General features: G+C 40.2%; 1 protein-coding gene across 1 annotated transcript in view; it reads left to right on the forward strand.

The window, feature by feature from the left end:
• Positions 1 to 17,976, forward strand: part of HECW2 (HECT, C2 and WW domain containing E3 ubiquitin protein ligase 2) — a 232,044-nt gene that overhangs the window by 68,171 nt on the left and 145,897 nt on the right. The window contains exon 2 of the mRNA XM_039248971.1: positions 9,363 to 9,470. Coding sequence (XP_039104902.1) covers positions 9,363 to 9,470 — 108 coding nt within the window. The remainder of the gene's footprint in view (positions 1 to 9,362; positions 9,471 to 17,976) is intronic.

The following is a 17,976-nucleotide window of genomic DNA, read 5'->3' on the forward strand; positions in this document are numbered from 1 at the left end:
CTAAATGCCAGTGATATATTAAATATGTTGCTTTAGGAGTTTTTTTGAGTTACTAAGTGATGGAGAATCTAAGCTTTCTATCTTGACTGATTAAAGTTGAGTGTGGGAAAGTTGGACATTTGGGAGTTGTTTGAATAAAGAGAGGAACAGGAAGAGCATGTTGGGCTTAGAGAGTGAAATCCAGGATGGAGATTGGATTGGGTGAGAGCTTAGAGATGGGTGAGTCATCTCGCAGGGTCATTGGACTGACGAGTCTGGAATTGATTGAGAGCCTTTTGCACTCAGGGTGGCTATTTATAGCTGCTGCAGCTCTGTCTGCACAGGAAAGATGGAGACAGAGGAGTGTCACGTTTACGTTTTGGCTCTAGCGCTTGGTGCTGGGCCTGGGCGCGGAGCGTTGTGGGCCGTCCTCTCATGCCCTTCTATAGCCCACTCTGCACACAGCAGCCAGGAGGGTTTTTAAAAAATGTGTATCATGTCACTTCTCTGCTTTAAGTCTGCCAGTGACCTTCCATCAGCATGCAATCCAAATTCTCCACAGTGGTCTAGATAGAAGGTGTGGTATAGTATCAAGAAGCAGGCTGCACATACTAGTTTTGGGATCATGGACACATTTTCCAACTTCTCTGTTCTTTAGTTCCCATCATTAAGAATCTGATGGTGGTACCAACCTCAAAGGATTGGTAGAGGTGTCAGCGAACTGATAAAGACAAAGTAGTAGGACAGGGCCTGGTACATAAGCCATCTCTGAACTGCTCTTTACTATCTGGTATTCTGGGCCATGACTGAAAACTCTCAGGAGATATTCGCCAAAATGAGTCCAAGTGTTACTTCTCACTGATCTGTTGGTGGTTTCCTCCCTTGTCAAAATGAGTGTGTGATCGAATAGTTTAGGATCAGGTATTTTACATAGGAGGCTGATTGGCAGAGCATCTTGCCTCTGCTCAGTATGTCTGGAGGTGTGAATGTTCAGGAGGCCCCCTCAGAGGTGTGCTGAGGATTTGGCTGCATCACCCAGTATGGATCTAGTGAAAGATTTCACATTTTCTGGGCTGGGCTTCCCTAGCCCTGGTAGAAGGCCTGCCATAGAGGAGACAGCCATAAAACATCTCTCTCATGCTCGCAGGTGCGAGGCCTTGAATCAACACATGTGCGTCCACCCACCTGCTAGTGCAGCGATGCACATGCCTTTCAGTGCACACCTATCCCCAAGGCCAGACCTTACAGACTTGTCATCAGCCCTTCTCAGCCTCCCTTGCTTCTTTGTCCTGTGGTGTGCTGAGCCTTTTCATCCCATCTCTGGCACATTACAATCAGCAAATCTTTCTGGTATCTATAGGAAGATAGCTGTTCAGGTCACTACCTACCAAGCCATAGTCGTTAGTGGGCGCATTCTCAGCTGGTGGTGTGGTATCAGGACTGATCGGACGCTCACTCTTTTTTTCAACCAGAGAGAGCTTCAGTGTAAGGAATAGGGCCTCTAGGGGGACTGGGTTAAAACTAATGCCACGGTTGCAAATTCATGAGGAAGTTTGTTAATGAATTCTCATAGTGCTTCATAAGATTGGTGCTCTGTGTAATGCAGCCCGTGGTAAAGACTCACCCCTCCTTTGCACTGTAGTTCAGATCCCAAAGTCATTGTCAGAGTTTTCCTGTCACATAGCAGCATCAGGTTCCATACCTGCCTAGAACATTCTGATAAAATATTTGCAAAAGTTACTGCAAAAATTTTGCAAAATTGTTAAAAACAGTCAAACAGTCCCTATAAAGGTGTGCTCTTTGTCCAGATCTATAATGATCATTTTGATTCAAATTGGAGCTTAATATTGCTTTTCAAATCCCAAATCCCAGAGCATCTAATTTTCGAGTATAACCAGAACAAACCAGGCCCCTGTGTGATCCAGTCAGAGGACATAGTTATATTCAGTTTGTATCTAAAAAGCAATTTAAAACAACTTAGGTGTTTATGCCATTTGTGAGAAAATGTGGGGAGGGATTACTTGAAAGCAAAATAAATTTTTGCAGGCATCATTTTTCATTTCTCTGGCACAATCTGTCACATGGCTTCTTTCTCAAAAAATTCCTCACCTTAACTCTCCTGGGTTGATTGATAGATGAGTGTGGGCTTTGAATATATACATTTTTGTTCATATTTTATCTTCACTGTTTGCAGTTTTTGGAAATATTAACATAGTCATAGAAATGTTTCCAAATCCAAATTATGTTTGGATATGCTTGAGATGTCTCCTATATTTTCTCTTATTATCTTAAAAGCCTATTCAGAGGACATTTTCTGGAATCTACAAGTCATGTACAGGAAAAAAATTAATCTTTTAAAGATAATTTTTCACACCAATCTCTGTATATGAAATATTATGGGGAAGGAAGAGATTTTTTTAAAAAAAATTACAGGTCTTTCTGCTTACATTGTTTTAGCTTTTGGTGGCATTTTAAAAGAGAATTCATTATTTAAATTACTCTTTACAATTGTGTTGTACATTAATATAATTAATCTTACTTTTCTATGGATGAAAAAGATAACTTCCTGGGGCCCAGGCAGCAACAGTAACTTTTACCACTGAATTCAACTCTAAACATGGCCACTTGTCTGTTACTTCTGATGACCATTCATAGTACTCGAAAATGAACCTGGGAGGTAAATCAATATGTCTTTGGGGCCATGAAGCAAAAGAATGGATGAGACCCCTTAATAACTGGCTTAAATGTGTAGATCTCCCAAAGGATATCCCCATATGTACATCCCAAAGAGACATTGAACTTGGTAGATCCTAAGCCATATAAATTACACACAGTCATGGGGATTCATAATTATTCCTTCTCTGTTCCTCTTTAACACTTTATAAAGTATGTACACCTCAGTCATAGCATTCTTGACATTGTATTGTACCTTATGTGGCAGTATTCTCCTACCACCCTGTGAACTCCTGATGGCAGGAAATGGGTGTTCCTTATACTCCATAGTAGGCAGTCAGTAAATGCTTTTCAATGAATGAATGAATGAATGAATGCACAAGCTGGCAAATTGGAGGGACAGATGTATAGTGTCCAAAGCATTGGTGTGATTGCTCGGTATCCCTGGAAATAACCATGGCACAGAATTTTACCATGTGTGGCCTTTATGGTATCTGTATCAGAATCAGCTCCTTGGGGTACTAACTCAAACCTACTGAACCAAAATCTCTGAAGAGCAGCACCGGAGTCCATGTTTTAAATGAAGCCTGCAGGATATTCATCGTGAGTAATGGAGTTGGGTTATCATCGCTGAGGTGAATCATTTAGCCAAAGGGGAGGGTGGCCAGTGATGATTGGTGACCTGGTGAATGTGCAAGGGATGTTGGCAAGTCTGCATATAGAGACTTTAAGACCCCAGTGTGTTCCTCCTAAAGATCATTTGGTTTTAATTAAGGAAAAGGGGACTGTTTCTGACCTTAATTAATTAGATCTGAGAAATTCTCTGAGCCACCACTATAAAATATAGGTAAGAGAATTGTATGTGGTGTAATCTTCTATCTCTGCCTTTGTTTTCTGGGTCCAAACACATTATTTATTTCTTCTTTGGAGAATCAGACTTAATGGAATTAATTCCAGTACTAATGACAGAATAAATTGAAATAGCCCTAAGGAGTAATTAAAAAAGAATACACTAAATGAAGTCATTTCACAAAAGTCTCATGGATTGCTAAAATAGGCAAGAGTGAAGATTTTCACAAGTTTTCTTGATTGTGCTCCCATAATATTCATAAACAGATAGATATAAAATTATATTAAAAGGATTTTAGGTCTTTTGTGTGTGTGTACACTTTGCTTTTCTATTTAGAGAAAATGTACTGCCAACTAGACTTGTAAGAGAACAAAGAAGACATATGAGACACGAGTGGACAAGCGTTATATAAAACCTAACAAATAAAATTAGATTTAGAGAAGGTATTTAGGTACATGAGTTAAACATCTTCAGTGTTACTTTTTTGTAATTATATTCCAGCCTGAAAGTTACCTAAGTCTCCAGAATATGCACTCCTAGAAAATAGACTATTTCAATTGGAAAAAAGACACTTGAATCCTAGTAGAAAGGGAAATAAGAATGAGAATGGGAAAGGGAACAAGGAAGGTAATATTCAGAGATCAAAAGCAAAACCAGGAGAGGGTGCCTCACAGAAGCTGCCATGTTTTTAGGCTGAAAGGAAGAAGCTAAAAATTAAGGTGAGAGAAGGTGACTGACGTAGAGGCTTGGGTCAAAGCCTCCACCATAACAAGGTAGAACCCTGTTAAAGAAGGCAAGGAGTAGGTATGAACCCAGAAAAGATGGCATTAGGGAGATGAGACCTAATGCTCTCCATGTTTTGGATGATAGCCTGCTCCAAGTAAGAGCCTGGAAATTAGCTATGGGATGTGACGACAGTGGGACAGATTTGAATAGTTGTTAAGAGAAATGGAGAAAGGAAGTAACTAAGTATAAATGCAACAATTGATAATTAATTTTAAAGGCCAACAGCATTTCTTTGATCAGTCAGAGCCTTTATTCAGTGGGGGAAGAAATAGATTTATAATTATATCTACATTATACTCATAAGGAATTTAGAACCCTTTCTTTGGTATACCATTTTATACTCAGCTATTTTTCTTATTTGGAGTAGGGACATTTAAAAAATACCAAATCACCTAATATACATGTTAGATGAGGGGAAGAAAAATAACTCATACAATCTGGGAAAAAATATACTGTCCTCAGATATCCATGAAAAATAGATCTCAGCATAGAAATACTGTTATAGAAAAGGTGTTCTGGGTCTAGACTAGAATTGACTGCAACCTAAACAAAGTGTTAACCTACTTAAGGAATGAAATTTTACTCTGAGGGACCAATTAAAATTGGCTTCTTGAAATAAAGAAAAGGAATGAGTCATTCTAGCTGTTATTTATACGGTGTGACCCAGGCTGGGCCGGAGTTGTGCTACCTAGCAGCACTAGGGGTTGTAGTAGTCATGGAGGTTGTGATAGTTGTCTCAGAATAATTTGTACTGTTTCCCCCTAAACTGGTTTGTTTATATGGACTTGGTATTTTCAGTTAAGGGTAGCTGCCACTCGATGGCAAGAGTGCTTGTATCTGTCAGGGATAATAAATTATCAGAAACCTAATCTCATCAGAGAAAAAATTCAATCTAGAAGAAACAATATTAATCAACTTGAGTATCTTCTCTGTGACAGATGCTATGCTTGGTGGGAAATAAGATCTTCCCTATGGGGATTTACAGGATGGCCTCTTGCTGTCGCATTTTAAATCAGAACAGATCCACCAAATTTCTGCTCTGGACCTGTTCATCCTAATTCTGACCATTTCTCATCATATGTGGGACACTTGAGTTCCGTGTGAGCCTGAATACTCATGGTATTTCAAGGGGATAGTCTGTTTTTCTTTAATATAAATTTAACCAAATGGAGTTGTCTGCATCACCTATGAACTAATGAGGGGAATTCAAGTCAGAGATATATGGCTTATCCCAACATACAGGAGCTGATGGGTAAATTGAACACATAACTCTAGACCTGTTTCTTGTGCACACACATGCAGAAAGGACAGAGAGAAAGAATCTCAAGTAGGCCACATGCTGTTAATGCTGAGCCTAACATGGGGCTTGAACCCACAAACTGTGAGATTATGACCTGAGCAAAAGTCAAGAGTCAGACACTTAACTGACTAAACCACCCAGGTACCTCTCCCCCATTTTTTGTTTTTTTGTTTTTGTTTTTGTTTTAATTTATGCTCTAGATCTGTTTCCTGGTCAAAGGTCTTGGAAGTAAGCACCCATTCCTGTTCTCCTTTATTTCCTATTCACGTGGTACAGTATTTCTACCTTGAAGTGGATGTGGCTGGGAAAGAGTTATTAGTGATCCTTCTTAGAGCAAGAGATGCCTATACTGGTTCTCTGTCAAAGCTCTTTTTCCAGGAAGCGTGTAAAGGATGTATAGCTCAGGCATCTCTTTCTGTTTGGGACTCAGACCACTGACAATAGTTCGCATGCCATTACCACCTCCCATTCTATTTCTGCCTCTCAGTAGTCCCTTTCCCCAAGTTTGTGTCAGAAATGTCTACTTCGGGGCACCTGAGTGGCTCAGTTGGTTAAGCATCAGACTTTGGTTCAGGTTATGATCACAGGTTTGTGAGTTTGAACCCCTCATCAAGTTCTTTGCTGTCAGTGCAGAGCCTGCTTCAGATCCTCTGTCCCCTTCTCTCTCTTCCCCTTCCACTGCTTGTTCTGTCTCTTTCTCTTTCTTGCTCAAAGATAAATAAACTTAAAAAAAAAAAAAGAAATGTATACTTCATTTGGCTTACCTGATGGTTTTGGGAGAAAAGATGAGTAACAGCAGAAGTGCAAACCTTAGTGTGAGGTTGCATTAACAAGTACAATTTTATTACCGCTGCTTTTTATCGCTGTGATCCTGCTGATTGCTCCTTAAAACAAGATGTAATGCTACTCCATCTTTTTCTGAGGCCCCAAGAGGAAACTGTCACAACAGTATTGTCAGAAATGTGTTTTGAGCATAGCCATTTAAAAAAAATATTTTGAATATATGGGCACTGTCGACTCCCTATGCCTATATTCTGTTCCTTGCAGGGTGCAGCTTCCTGTGCCTTCCAAGTGACCAATAGCTAAAAAGAAGTATATTTATTTGCAAAAACATGAGAAACACTCTCTCCACCTAAACAACTCTGTGCATTAAACTACCTTTCAGGAGGGTAGCAAGTACCTTTGTTGTCTAGCCCAAAGCAGTGATGCAATCATAGGGATTCTAGGTCAAGTCAGGTGTGATGAGTCTAAATCACTGGTTGATATTTACCATCGTAGGTATTTCTGTGTTAAACTGCATGTAACAGAAACCCAACCACAGGGGCTTAACCAAATAGGAATTTATTTTTGCATAGGTAGCAAGAAGTCTGAAAGCACGTGGTTCAGGGCTAAAGGACTTGTCATGGTTACTTCTAGCTTCTTGCTCTGCCATCCTTAGTGTATGGTTCTCATCCAAGAAGAGGGGAGAGGGAAGAGCAAGAAAGGATTACTGAATCTGTCCTTTTGAGTGGGAAAGAGCAGAGAGAGAAAGAGAGAGAGTCCCAAACAGGCTCTACACTGTCAGTATAGAGCCCGGTGCAGGGCTCAATCCCACAAACCATGGGATCATGAACTGAGCCAAAATCCAGAGTAGATACTTAACTGACTGAGCCACCCAGGAGCCCCAAGTCTGTCCTTTTTTTAATCAGGAAAATACAGCTTTCTCAGAAGTCCCATCCAGTAGACTTCCACTTACATCTCACTGGCCATACTAGACCACATGCTACCCTTAGCTACAAGGGATTCCGGAGAGATGAAAATGAGATGAGAAATTTTTAACTGGAAACATTGTTGCCTTGGATAAAATTGGGGTTTAGTTGGCAAGAAAGAAGCTCAGTGGATAGGCAGTGATCCAGATCTGCCCTGAGAAGCCACGTGACATTTTTTCACAACCAGGTTTAGGTGATTGTCTTTTAAATACTGGCATTGTTGGGGTGCCTGGGTGCCTCAGTTGGTTGAGTGTCTGACTTCAACTCAGGTCATGATCTCACAGCTCTTGGGTTTGAGCCCCGCATCAGGCTCTGTTCTGACAGCTCGGAGCCTGGAGCCTGCTTCAGATTCTGTGTCTCCCTCTGTCTCTCTGCCCTTCCCCTGCTTGTGTTCTCTCTCTCAAAAATAAGTAAACATTAAAAAATATGGGCATTGTTGTTATATTTCTGTGATGGAATGGAGTGGTTTGCCTTCTGTTGTTTATTTAGGAGAGCAGGTGATGGCATGAGTGGTTATGCTTTTCCATTTTTATAAAGAACAGTGGCTCCTTCTTGGCCTTTTACAGAAAGAATCTTTAACTTCCAATATGCTGGATGCAATTGGCATGGGAGGACCTTTCCTCCTAGAGTTCTTTGGCTTATGAACATGATGAAAATAGTAGGCTCCACGTGCAACCACAGACAGAGGCAAATCTCTCAGAGCGGGATTATCTGACCCCTCACTATGGCCCACATTTCTAGTTCTTTCATGCTCAGAAGCATGAAAAAAGGGAGGTTTTTCTTTTTTTTTAAGTTTATTTATTTTTGGAGAGACAGAGAGTGGGAACAAGGGAAGAACACAGAGAGAGAAGGACAATCTCAGTCTGGCTCTACGCAGAGCCTAATGCGGGTCTTGAAGTCATGAAACCGTGACCTCATGACCTGCAATGAAATCAAGTCAGATGTTTAACTGACTGAGCCACCCAGGTGCCCCCTTTTTTGGGGGGGTTTCTTCTCAGGCCTATTCCCTTGAGCTTGGGACCTTTTCTCCATCTTTACTTTTTGTTTTTAGTGTAGCCCTTAACTTCGCCATGTCTAGTTTATCGCAGCTCTCAGTTAAAGTGTATTTGTGATCTTTCCTCCGGGGAAAGAGGTTTGGGGAAACAAATGAAAATATCTGACTTTAAGAGCCAATATGTGCCTCTAAAACTCTGAATGATCTTCTTTTCCTATTTTTAGTTTTATTTTCTATTCTAGGCCCTAGGACAGAACTTCAGACGAGTGTGATGTGGCCAATTATAGAATATGAATCCTTTCAGCCTTTGGGGTGACAGGGCAGAGCTGGGCACAGCCAGAGCCTCCCTGCCTGCCCTCTTAAGTTATAAGCATCTCTTTCATTTATCCCAGTGTGTCCTACAAACATTACCGTTTTCTGTGTGCCAGGAGGTCAGAAAGCTTGGAAAATGCTGCTGTCAGACTAATTCTTCAGGTTACTATCCTTTCTATCCATACAAAAGCCTAAACTTTCTTTCTCTCCCTTTCTTGTATTGTTTGAGGTTTATGGCCCCTGGCCTTTTGTAAAAGATTGTCCTAGCAGACACGGTAACTTGGTTGGTGTCTCCTGAACACTGTTCATAGCAATCCCATACTGTGTCTTCGCTCATTTTCATAGCTTAATGCCCCCTGTTTTAAATGCCATGTTGAGCTCTATTATGTTCTCTCAATTTTGCTCCTCCTTTCTTTTTTATATAGGATTTTATAGATGGGAGCACACCCAACTCCTTTCTTATATATCAGCTCACCATTGATGCCGCAATACTTGTAGCCTGTGTTCTTTCCAGTTTTGCCTTTTGACAACATTGATTCACTGGGCCACAGCCACAAACGCTGACTTCTTTCCACCACCCAACCCCCCCCCCCCCCCCACACACACACAGTTCCCCAGTGTCAGTGCAAGGACAGAAATCGAGGGTAATAATCTGCTGGGACTTGGGGCCTTAACAATAGTGTTCATTAATATTTCCCCCTGTTTGTTTGTTTTTTCCAGATGAGAATTCTCCAGCCAACTTCTGGGATTCTAAAAACAGGGGTGTGACTGGAACCCAAAAAGGGCAAATCGTATGGAGAATTGAGCCTGGGCCCTATTTCATGGAACGTAAGTACTCAGCGAGAAATAGAAGTTTGTTACTGAACATCCATAAATATACAGAAATCTAGGGAGTCTTGTCTGAATTTATTATAAAAGTTTCTGGCTCTGATTTACCTATTTATGCCATGTATCCTCAAACTGGGAAATACATAGTTTTAGAAAATGCTCATTAGAATAGGTGGATTAGGAGGAACTTAACGGAGGACCGTGGGGGAGGAGAAGGGGAAAAGTAGTTGGGGAGAGGGAGGGAGGCAAACTGTGAGAGACTCTTGAATGCTGAGAACAAACTGAGGGCTGATGGGGGAGGGGGAGAGGGGAAGGGGGGTGATGGGCATGGAGGAGGGCACTTGTGGGGATGAGCACTGGGTGTTATCCAACTTGACAATAAACTATTAAAAAAAAAAGAAAATGCTCATTAGAGAATGTTCACATATTTTGAATCAAGTGTATATAAATATATATGTGTGTGTATGTATATACACGTACACACTACATACATCTTGTGAATGCATGGTATATAAATCATGTATGGTTATTTTAATGCTTTACACATTTTTATATATGCTTGTATCTATAATTCTAATTAATATTTATTATATTAACTTCAGTGAGCAGAAAGAATAATTCAAGATTTCAGTGAACTTAAGAATTTTATTTGCCTTTAGGATACTTTGCTATCATTTTTCCCAGCAGTGGAATAACTGTTACATTCAGATCCTTGTCTTTACAATTGGATGAGAGAACCTGGGCATACTGCCATAGAGGTCAATTTTAAGAATCAGAAATAGGCGGCAGGTAACTCAGCCATTACCCAGTTGATTTGATGTTATATTTATTTGCAAATACAAATGCTTATATATAGTACATGGCTCATAGAAATAGCTCATCTCTTTATATTTAGGGTGAAGGAGAGTATTTATACTTGCCACTAATATTATTGAGAACATGGTATATACATTTTTGTAGGATAGATAGAAGTGTGAATGAATACACAATTTACTGAGTGGTTCAAGTTAACTTTTACAATTACAGAATTCTTCATTAATGTAGAAAAATGGGCTATTTAAAAATTTTCTGAGTTGTCTAGTTTGTGGAAGAATTAACTTTTCGATGTTCAAAAGATCTAATGTGAGAGAAAGAGTGTGTGTGTGTGTGTGTGTGTGTATAAATATTGAAGGATAGTACTTATTAAACCTTAAAGTATAAAGTAAGGTTTGGTTAAATGAGAACCCGTTAAAAGCGTACTTTTATTGACGTATATAAATTTTTATAATATAAAAAAGCTGTTTTCAAAGATTAACATCTGTTACTTTGAATTACCATCAAAGACATTAGATAATTTATTCCACGTCCTTACTGGGAGATCAGCATTTCATAACTTTCTCTAATTATGCTTCTCTCCCCAAGAACTATCTGTTCATACTTCAATATCTGGCTAGAACCTCTTGAAAACTTAAAGAGAATGTAGTTTTTAACGGAAAATGTTCATTATGTATCAATAAGTGAGGAGGAGAAAAAGGCAGATACACACAACATAATTCTAACTAATACCATAACATATAGGAAAAAGTCTGGAAGGAGTCATAGGTTATTTTCTTGGAGGTAAGATTATGGGTGATTTGTTTTTCTTGCTTATTTCTACTTAACTTTCCAACATTTGGCCCAGCTGACAGTACCATCTATTAATAAGAAAAATAAGTGGGGAAAACGGAATGGATTTACTTTCGTTCAGTGTGATTTCTCCTTTGAAAGGATGCCAGGGTTTAAGAGGCTGATAGAGCGGAGAATCTTGCCAATTGATTTCAGGGGAAAAGGTAAAACAACCTTCCTCTTCCTTCCAAAATGGCAGCCTGCTAGGAATGATTGCCTCTGGATGGAGTGTGTAGCCTCATACTGTGGGGCTCAGGTGAACACCGGAGAAGAAGATAGTATCACATACTGTTACAATTTAGAACATTGTGTGTAGAAAAAACCCCACTTGCAGATATTTCATTTGCCATGATTGATTTTATTTCTCCTCCCCAAAGCGTTAGAGATTTGTAATGTCCTGGCTGATTAGGATATCCTAATATCTCTGTCTTGAATGTTTTTCTTTATGCTTCACTCTAGTATTTAATAGAAATAAGCTTGACATTGAAACTAGGAGTTGGGAATGAAGGAAGGAGTAGGTTTTAGTTGTTGTTGTTTTATTTTCTCTAAATTCTGTATTAATTCTTTACACACAAAACTGGAGATGCTGTGTATCATGAATATAAAACTGGAAACATTCAGCAATGTATTTTGTTAAGGACTAAGAAAAGTTGTATGTGTTAAAATCCAAGGCAGTGAGTGAGAATTACAGAAAGATTTGGCTTTAGAATAAATTTATCTTCATTAATCAGAATGAGGCCTCTTCCAACACACATCCTTTTCCTTTCAATGTAAATACCTAAGGTGGTATTTATCTGAGTGCTTAGTACTGTAGTTCGTGTCTTTTAGACATCAATTCTGTTAATTAATTAATTTATTTATTAATTACCCCATATCCAGCTTGGGCAGACCTAAGGGACTTCCCAGCACAATGAAGTTTTGCTTGAACCTCTGGAGCTGATGGTGTGGAACATCTAAAACATTGAGTGGGGAGGGGTTAGACAGCTTCTATATTTTCAACCTCTGATCCTGAAAACTTGAGACATTTGAAAGAAATGTCTTTCATCTTCAGAAAGAAAATGTATCTTTAGTTCATCAGAAGTTCAGGCAAAATAAAATTAAACTTCTCTGAAAATTACCCTAAGTTCATGGGCAAACCTTGATTTGAGCCTCATCTAAGCATTTCTGACTGTAAAGATGGCTTTAGCTTGTCTGGAAAACCCCCCAGAGGAGACTTCTATTATTACAGGGCCTACTTAAATCAATTTGAAGGACAAAGACAGGTGTAATTTTGGGCACATGACCTTCCTAGTCTCTGGAGAGGAGGATCAGCTTCCTCTTCACCTACTTGTCATCAGACTGTCAAATAGTCCTCAGATGAGCTTATGCCTGCAGAAGCTGAGTGGGTCCTTTTTGCAAGACGTGTCTTGAGTTTTGAAATGTAAGAGGTTGCAAAGTTGCTTCATCATGCTAGGATGGCTCTGTTATTTGTAGTCTTTCACAGGCTTTGGTCAATCATTCATTCATCCATTCACTCAAACTTGCTTTTGTCATTCCTTCTATTCTTCTGTCTACCTCTCTCTCCCCAGTCATCATGAAGTATTTATTAAGTGCCAACTCTGTGCCAAAGACTATTCTAGGACCTCACCAAATCAATCAATGAGCTTAGAAATAGTAAACTTCATTGCTGTGTGCTAAACTGCTTTGTCATCATTGAGGATAATATCAGAACACTGTTATTTGTATAACTGGTATAGTACTTTCACACATCTTACCTGTCTCAGCTCTGGGTAGTAGGCAGGATTATAAAAGTGAGCATCAGATATATAAGTGGCTTATGTCTCTGATTGACACTCAGGTTAGTAAGTATGGTTTCCAGCATAGGGTGCTTTGACAAAATAGAACCTTTACTTTATGAATGGTTTTTTTGGGGTAGGTAAGGGAGGTAGGTGGCCTTGGTACTGTCAGAGCCTTTGCCTTAAATATCTCCATCCCCAAGGCCCTTCCTGCCAACATCAGAAGGACTTTTTTGCCCCTTGGATGGGGTTTGGTGCTTTTTATTTTCCATTCTCATACTTTAGGTTTTGGATCCTGTTCATTATCTAATCCTATTAGGTTTTTGCTACATCTACACCAATATTATCTGTCTTTGATTTTCATGATTGTTTATCTGAGCTTTAACAGAAGACGGCTTGGCCATTTTAAGCTCTGTTGAACCTTAGTAAAGAGAAGACAACTTGTAGTAAGATATAAATGATACAATTAGCATGTCCCTGGAAATGTGGGCTGATTTCCTCAAAAGCATGAGGATTAAAATGTATTACTTTTCCCAGTCTGTGCCCTCTGAATAAAAGAGCCTATCAATAGGAAGCATAGTATGAAGAATATAATAAAAGCATAAGGACACTGGTTAAAATCATATTTTAGAATAAATTGCAGTTAATAAAATCAATAAATTGTTTTTTCAAAATTATTCTTTTTAAAGAAAAATGCTTAAAGGAAGGACATTTCCATTCATGCACTTTATGGTTCAAAATATTCAACTTCTAGAAACTTGGGGAAAGTGCAAACTTTCTAAATAGGAACAAACTGTTAGTGACTGCCTAAGTGAATCTTGTTGCTATTTAAGGTGATGGATGAGATCCCAGTCTTTGAAACAAAATCATTTCTTGCACAGGATGGCCTAATAGAATCTTTTTTTCAGAGAGGGCTTGAAATGGAGTTATATTCTAATGCCTGGAGTTAATGTAGCGGAGTTGAGATTCTTTTTAAAAAATAATTTTTGAATAGTGTATGAAAAGAGTATAATGTTTAAAAGATTCAAAGGTAAGGGGCGACTGGATGGCTCAAACGGTTGAGTGTCCAACTTCGTGATCTCACCGTTTGTGGGTTTGAGCTCTGTATTGGGCTCACTGTTGTCATTGCAGAGCCTTCTGCAGATCCTCTGTTCCCCTTTCTCTCTGCCCCTCCCCAACTCATGTGCGCTGTCTCTCAAAAATAAATAAAACATTAAAAAAGGGATCCAAAGGTAAAAGTATCTCCTCAACTTCATGCCCCAGTCATCAGTTTCCCTTCCTCGAAGGCAACCACTTTTACTAGTTTCATTCAATCTGTCTGAAAATATTTTATTCATATACAAACCCAGAAAGAAATAGAATGATTGCTTTAAAAATGCAGTGTCAGGGATGGCTGGGTGGCTCAGTGGTTAAGTGTCACTGGGTGGCTCAGTTGGTTAAGCCGCAGACTTTGGCTCAAGTCATGATTTCACGGTTCATGAGTTCAAGCCCTGCATTGGCTCTGCACTGAGAGCTAGGAGCCTGGAGCCTGTTTCAGCTTCTGTCTCTCTTTCTCTGTCTCTCCCCTTCTTGTGCTCTCTCCCTCTTTCAAAAATAAACTTTAAAAAAAATTAAAAATGCAATGTCAGAATCATGCATTTATAGAAACCCCTTTACTTAAAAGCATGGTTAAGTTCCTAAACTCTATTCAACTTCCCTTCTACCATCCTGACCTCCCCTCCCCTCCCCCAAACAAGTCCAAGGTCATATCTCACCACAATCCCCCTCCTCTCCTGTCATCCTGCAGAGGTCCACAATCCCCCTCCTCTCCTGTCATCCTGCAGAGGTGATGGCCTTGTCATACCTGTGTTCTGGGAGATGTCTTCATTAAAATTAGTAAATTAAAAATTTAAAAATAAAGGAGCTTCTCTGTCTTGTCAGCATTTAAATAGAGGCTCCCAAGTCTTTATTGTAGTAAATCTTTAAATGAGAGTATCCTGAAGATTACTGAAAGGCACCAAAATACATTTTCATAACTCGTGACTGGCTTTAGTCATTCAGAAGGGACCTGTGAGAGAGGAAGATGCTATGTGGGTGGTGCTTTCTTCCTTCCTTCCCAGGCTAGAGCAGGCCCAGCTGATGGCGGAGCCTTATAGGCTAATGTAGGAGACCTCCTCACCCTTCTCCTGGCTTGCTGCCCTCTGAGGCCACATGCTTTTTTTTTTTTTTTTTTAATTCAGTACATTTATTTAAATGTATATTGTACATAAGTTACAAATTCTCACTTTTGCCACTCTGCTAGAACTTCTCCGGAAAAGCCTCCATTTCTTCCTTGATCCTGTGTTTTACGGGTAATGTGAAGTTACTGTCTGTGTTTTGAAGATTATTGCTGACCAATACCTGTTTGGTTTCTGGCTAAGCTCTGGGCAAGGTCAGTGGAGGTCATGCCACAGGTGTCTCTGAGGAGGGAAGTGGACACGGGGATGGAATCACAGTGGCTGCACAGGGCCACAGTGAGGTTCACAGGTGTGGTGTGGGCCCCACCCACAGGAAGGGCCAGAGTGTGTCAGCCACGTGATGTGGAAATGCACGAGCTGTGCCCACAGCCTTGCGGTGAAATTGTGCAGGGAGATGTCCCGACCTGGGGTGCCCCCTCCATGCGGCCCGTTGGGCCCAGGACCACAAGCGCCCAGACCCTGGCCCCCCACCACCAACACTGGCCCAACCAGGCCCTAGCAAGTGAGCCAACATGCTTTTTATAAAAAGTGGATTTTTTGCAGGGAGGGGGAGAAAATACTCATCCTTTATTTTATTTTAATGTATTTATTTCCATAATCTGAGGCCAGTAGGGGGAGCTGTTGGCTGCACATCAGGCTGTGGAGAACCCATTCTCAGGCACAAGGGATCATTCATTGCTCCTTAGTCCTCCGTCTTCCCTGCCTGCACACAGAGCTGGCTGGTGCCACAGGCAGTGGGCTCCTCCCTTATCTGATGCTGGGTCATCACTCAAGTGTTTACTTTTACCTGTCATGCATCTGTTTCTCAGAAGTAGCTTCTTGTTTTCCCCTTGCAGTTAGTATTTACAGATTGTAGCTAAAGTAGAAGCATGGATGCCAGCTTCCCTTTTTCACCCTTTGTGAATATTCTTCTAGATTGCCTCTTTCCACAATTAAAATGTTTAAGCACATCAATCAGAATGCTGCTCTTTCTCTTTTCTCTCTCACTCAAAGGAGATTTCATTTAGTAACACCATTAAAAAAATTCATAAGTGACCTTATAAAACACTAATATTTGAAGAGGAACATTCCCAGTCTGTCAGGGTGGAATGTTCTGCATTCTAGGGGTGGATGTCTTCACTGGTGTTCTGCTAAAGAAGCCAGCTTATTACAATCCAGGGCAAACAACTAGCTCTGTCCAGTGCTGTGTTGTTCTCTTTGATGACCAGCCTGTGTGTTTGGTTCTATAATGGGTGATCTGTGCAAATCCCCTTGGCTTTGCATCTAGCCTTGAAGCATTATGAAGCTGTTAGCTCTATTGTGTTTTTGGTCTTCAGGCCCACAAAATCTATTCTGTGCAATTCAGAACGAGTTTATTTTAGAGCTTCAGGGGTTCTAATTTGCCACTGGGGTTGAAGATTTTTGTTAGATAAATAATACCCAAAATGGGCACACCTGGCTATCGACATCCTACAGACAAAAATCAGCAGCCACTTTTCTTTTCTCCAGTTTCATAAACATTACCTAGCTGCCTCTTAAAACCTTACAAAACCTTACAAAGAGGAGATAGCATCCTAACTGGAGAGGAAGCTAGGGGAGGATGTCTTATAAAAATGCACTTCTCAAAAATGGAAAAATGAGCTACTCACTCCCTTACCACTGATTTGATCTGTGAGGTGCCACTGCAGGATTCACAGGCTTCTCTTCCCAGCATTGTGAGTGTGATCTTAATGAGCTCATGGCTGCAGAATTCAATCCTGGTGCACATCACCAAGCTCTGGCAGGCTTTGTGCATGGTGCTTAGCTCTGTTCGTGTAGAATACATGCTGTTGGTCCTGGAAGAAAGCAAGTGGGAGAGGAAGGTTTGCTCAGACCTATACAACTGTTACTATTTCAATAATAACCAAAAGCTTGTGTTAATGTTTGGGAAAGTCCTTTGCAAAGCTGTTCCCAGGCAAGCGAAGTAATAGTGCCGCTAGAATTCCTGTGCAAGTCATCTTGCCGTTCCTCAAACTCAGCATGCTTATTCCTGCTTCTCTGCTTTTACCACCCCTCACGGTTAATTATCTCTGCTTCTTTTCTCTCATCTGTAAGCTTGAATTCAGACCTATTTGTTCCACGAAGTCTTTCTGCCTCCACTGTTTCGTCACTCATCTTCTCCATGGTCTCCACACTCTGCTACCTGGCCACACTTGCCTTGTAGTGCTTGTCTTCTGTATTTTGTCTTCCCTGTAATTGTAATCTTAACAGCTACACTATAAAACACCTGCTAGACCAGAAACCTTTCTTTGATTCTGTTGCACTGTCTGGCATATGTTGTGATGGGTACATGGTAAAAATCTTTTGCTTGATGATGCTAATAACTACATTGTGAATCACTGCACTGTGATTATCATGCATAATGGAAACACTCAGTATTTTCCCTCATGACAAAGCTAATTTTTTAAGCTTTAGTATTTTGTCATTGATAGGAAAATATAATTTTATATTTCTGTATATAATATTCCTAATCCCATATAAATTTCTAACATGATTTTTTTAAGGCATTAGAGCTTTCTCTTAAAATAAGCAAACCAAATACACTTTGGTAGGGGACCATTTGATGCAGTCAGGAGAGTTGGTAGAAGAGTAACTTCTTTGGGAAAATCCATCTAGTGGCCCCACTTTAATAATACAGGTGACTCCGTTGAGAGAGGAACCCCACGCCTGAAGGCTACGACTCTTCCCTGGTGCCTGTCCATTCCAGCAGTGCCTATGTTAAATGATACCTTGGGGAAAAGGCACCCTGCAGTGACACTACAGGGACTCAGATACTCTGTACACAGAGAAATTCTAGCGGCTGTGAATTTTATCTTTGACACATTTTGGCTTCGTGATCTTTGAAATTGTAAT

The sequence above is a fragment of the Hyaena hyaena genome, unplaced genomic scaffold (assembly GCF_003009895.1).
Source record: "Hyaena hyaena isolate Hyena2069 unplaced genomic scaffold, ASM300989v1 scaffold_325, whole genome shotgun sequence".
Taxonomy (NCBI): domain Eukaryota; kingdom Metazoa; phylum Chordata; class Mammalia; order Carnivora; family Hyaenidae; genus Hyaena; species Hyaena hyaena.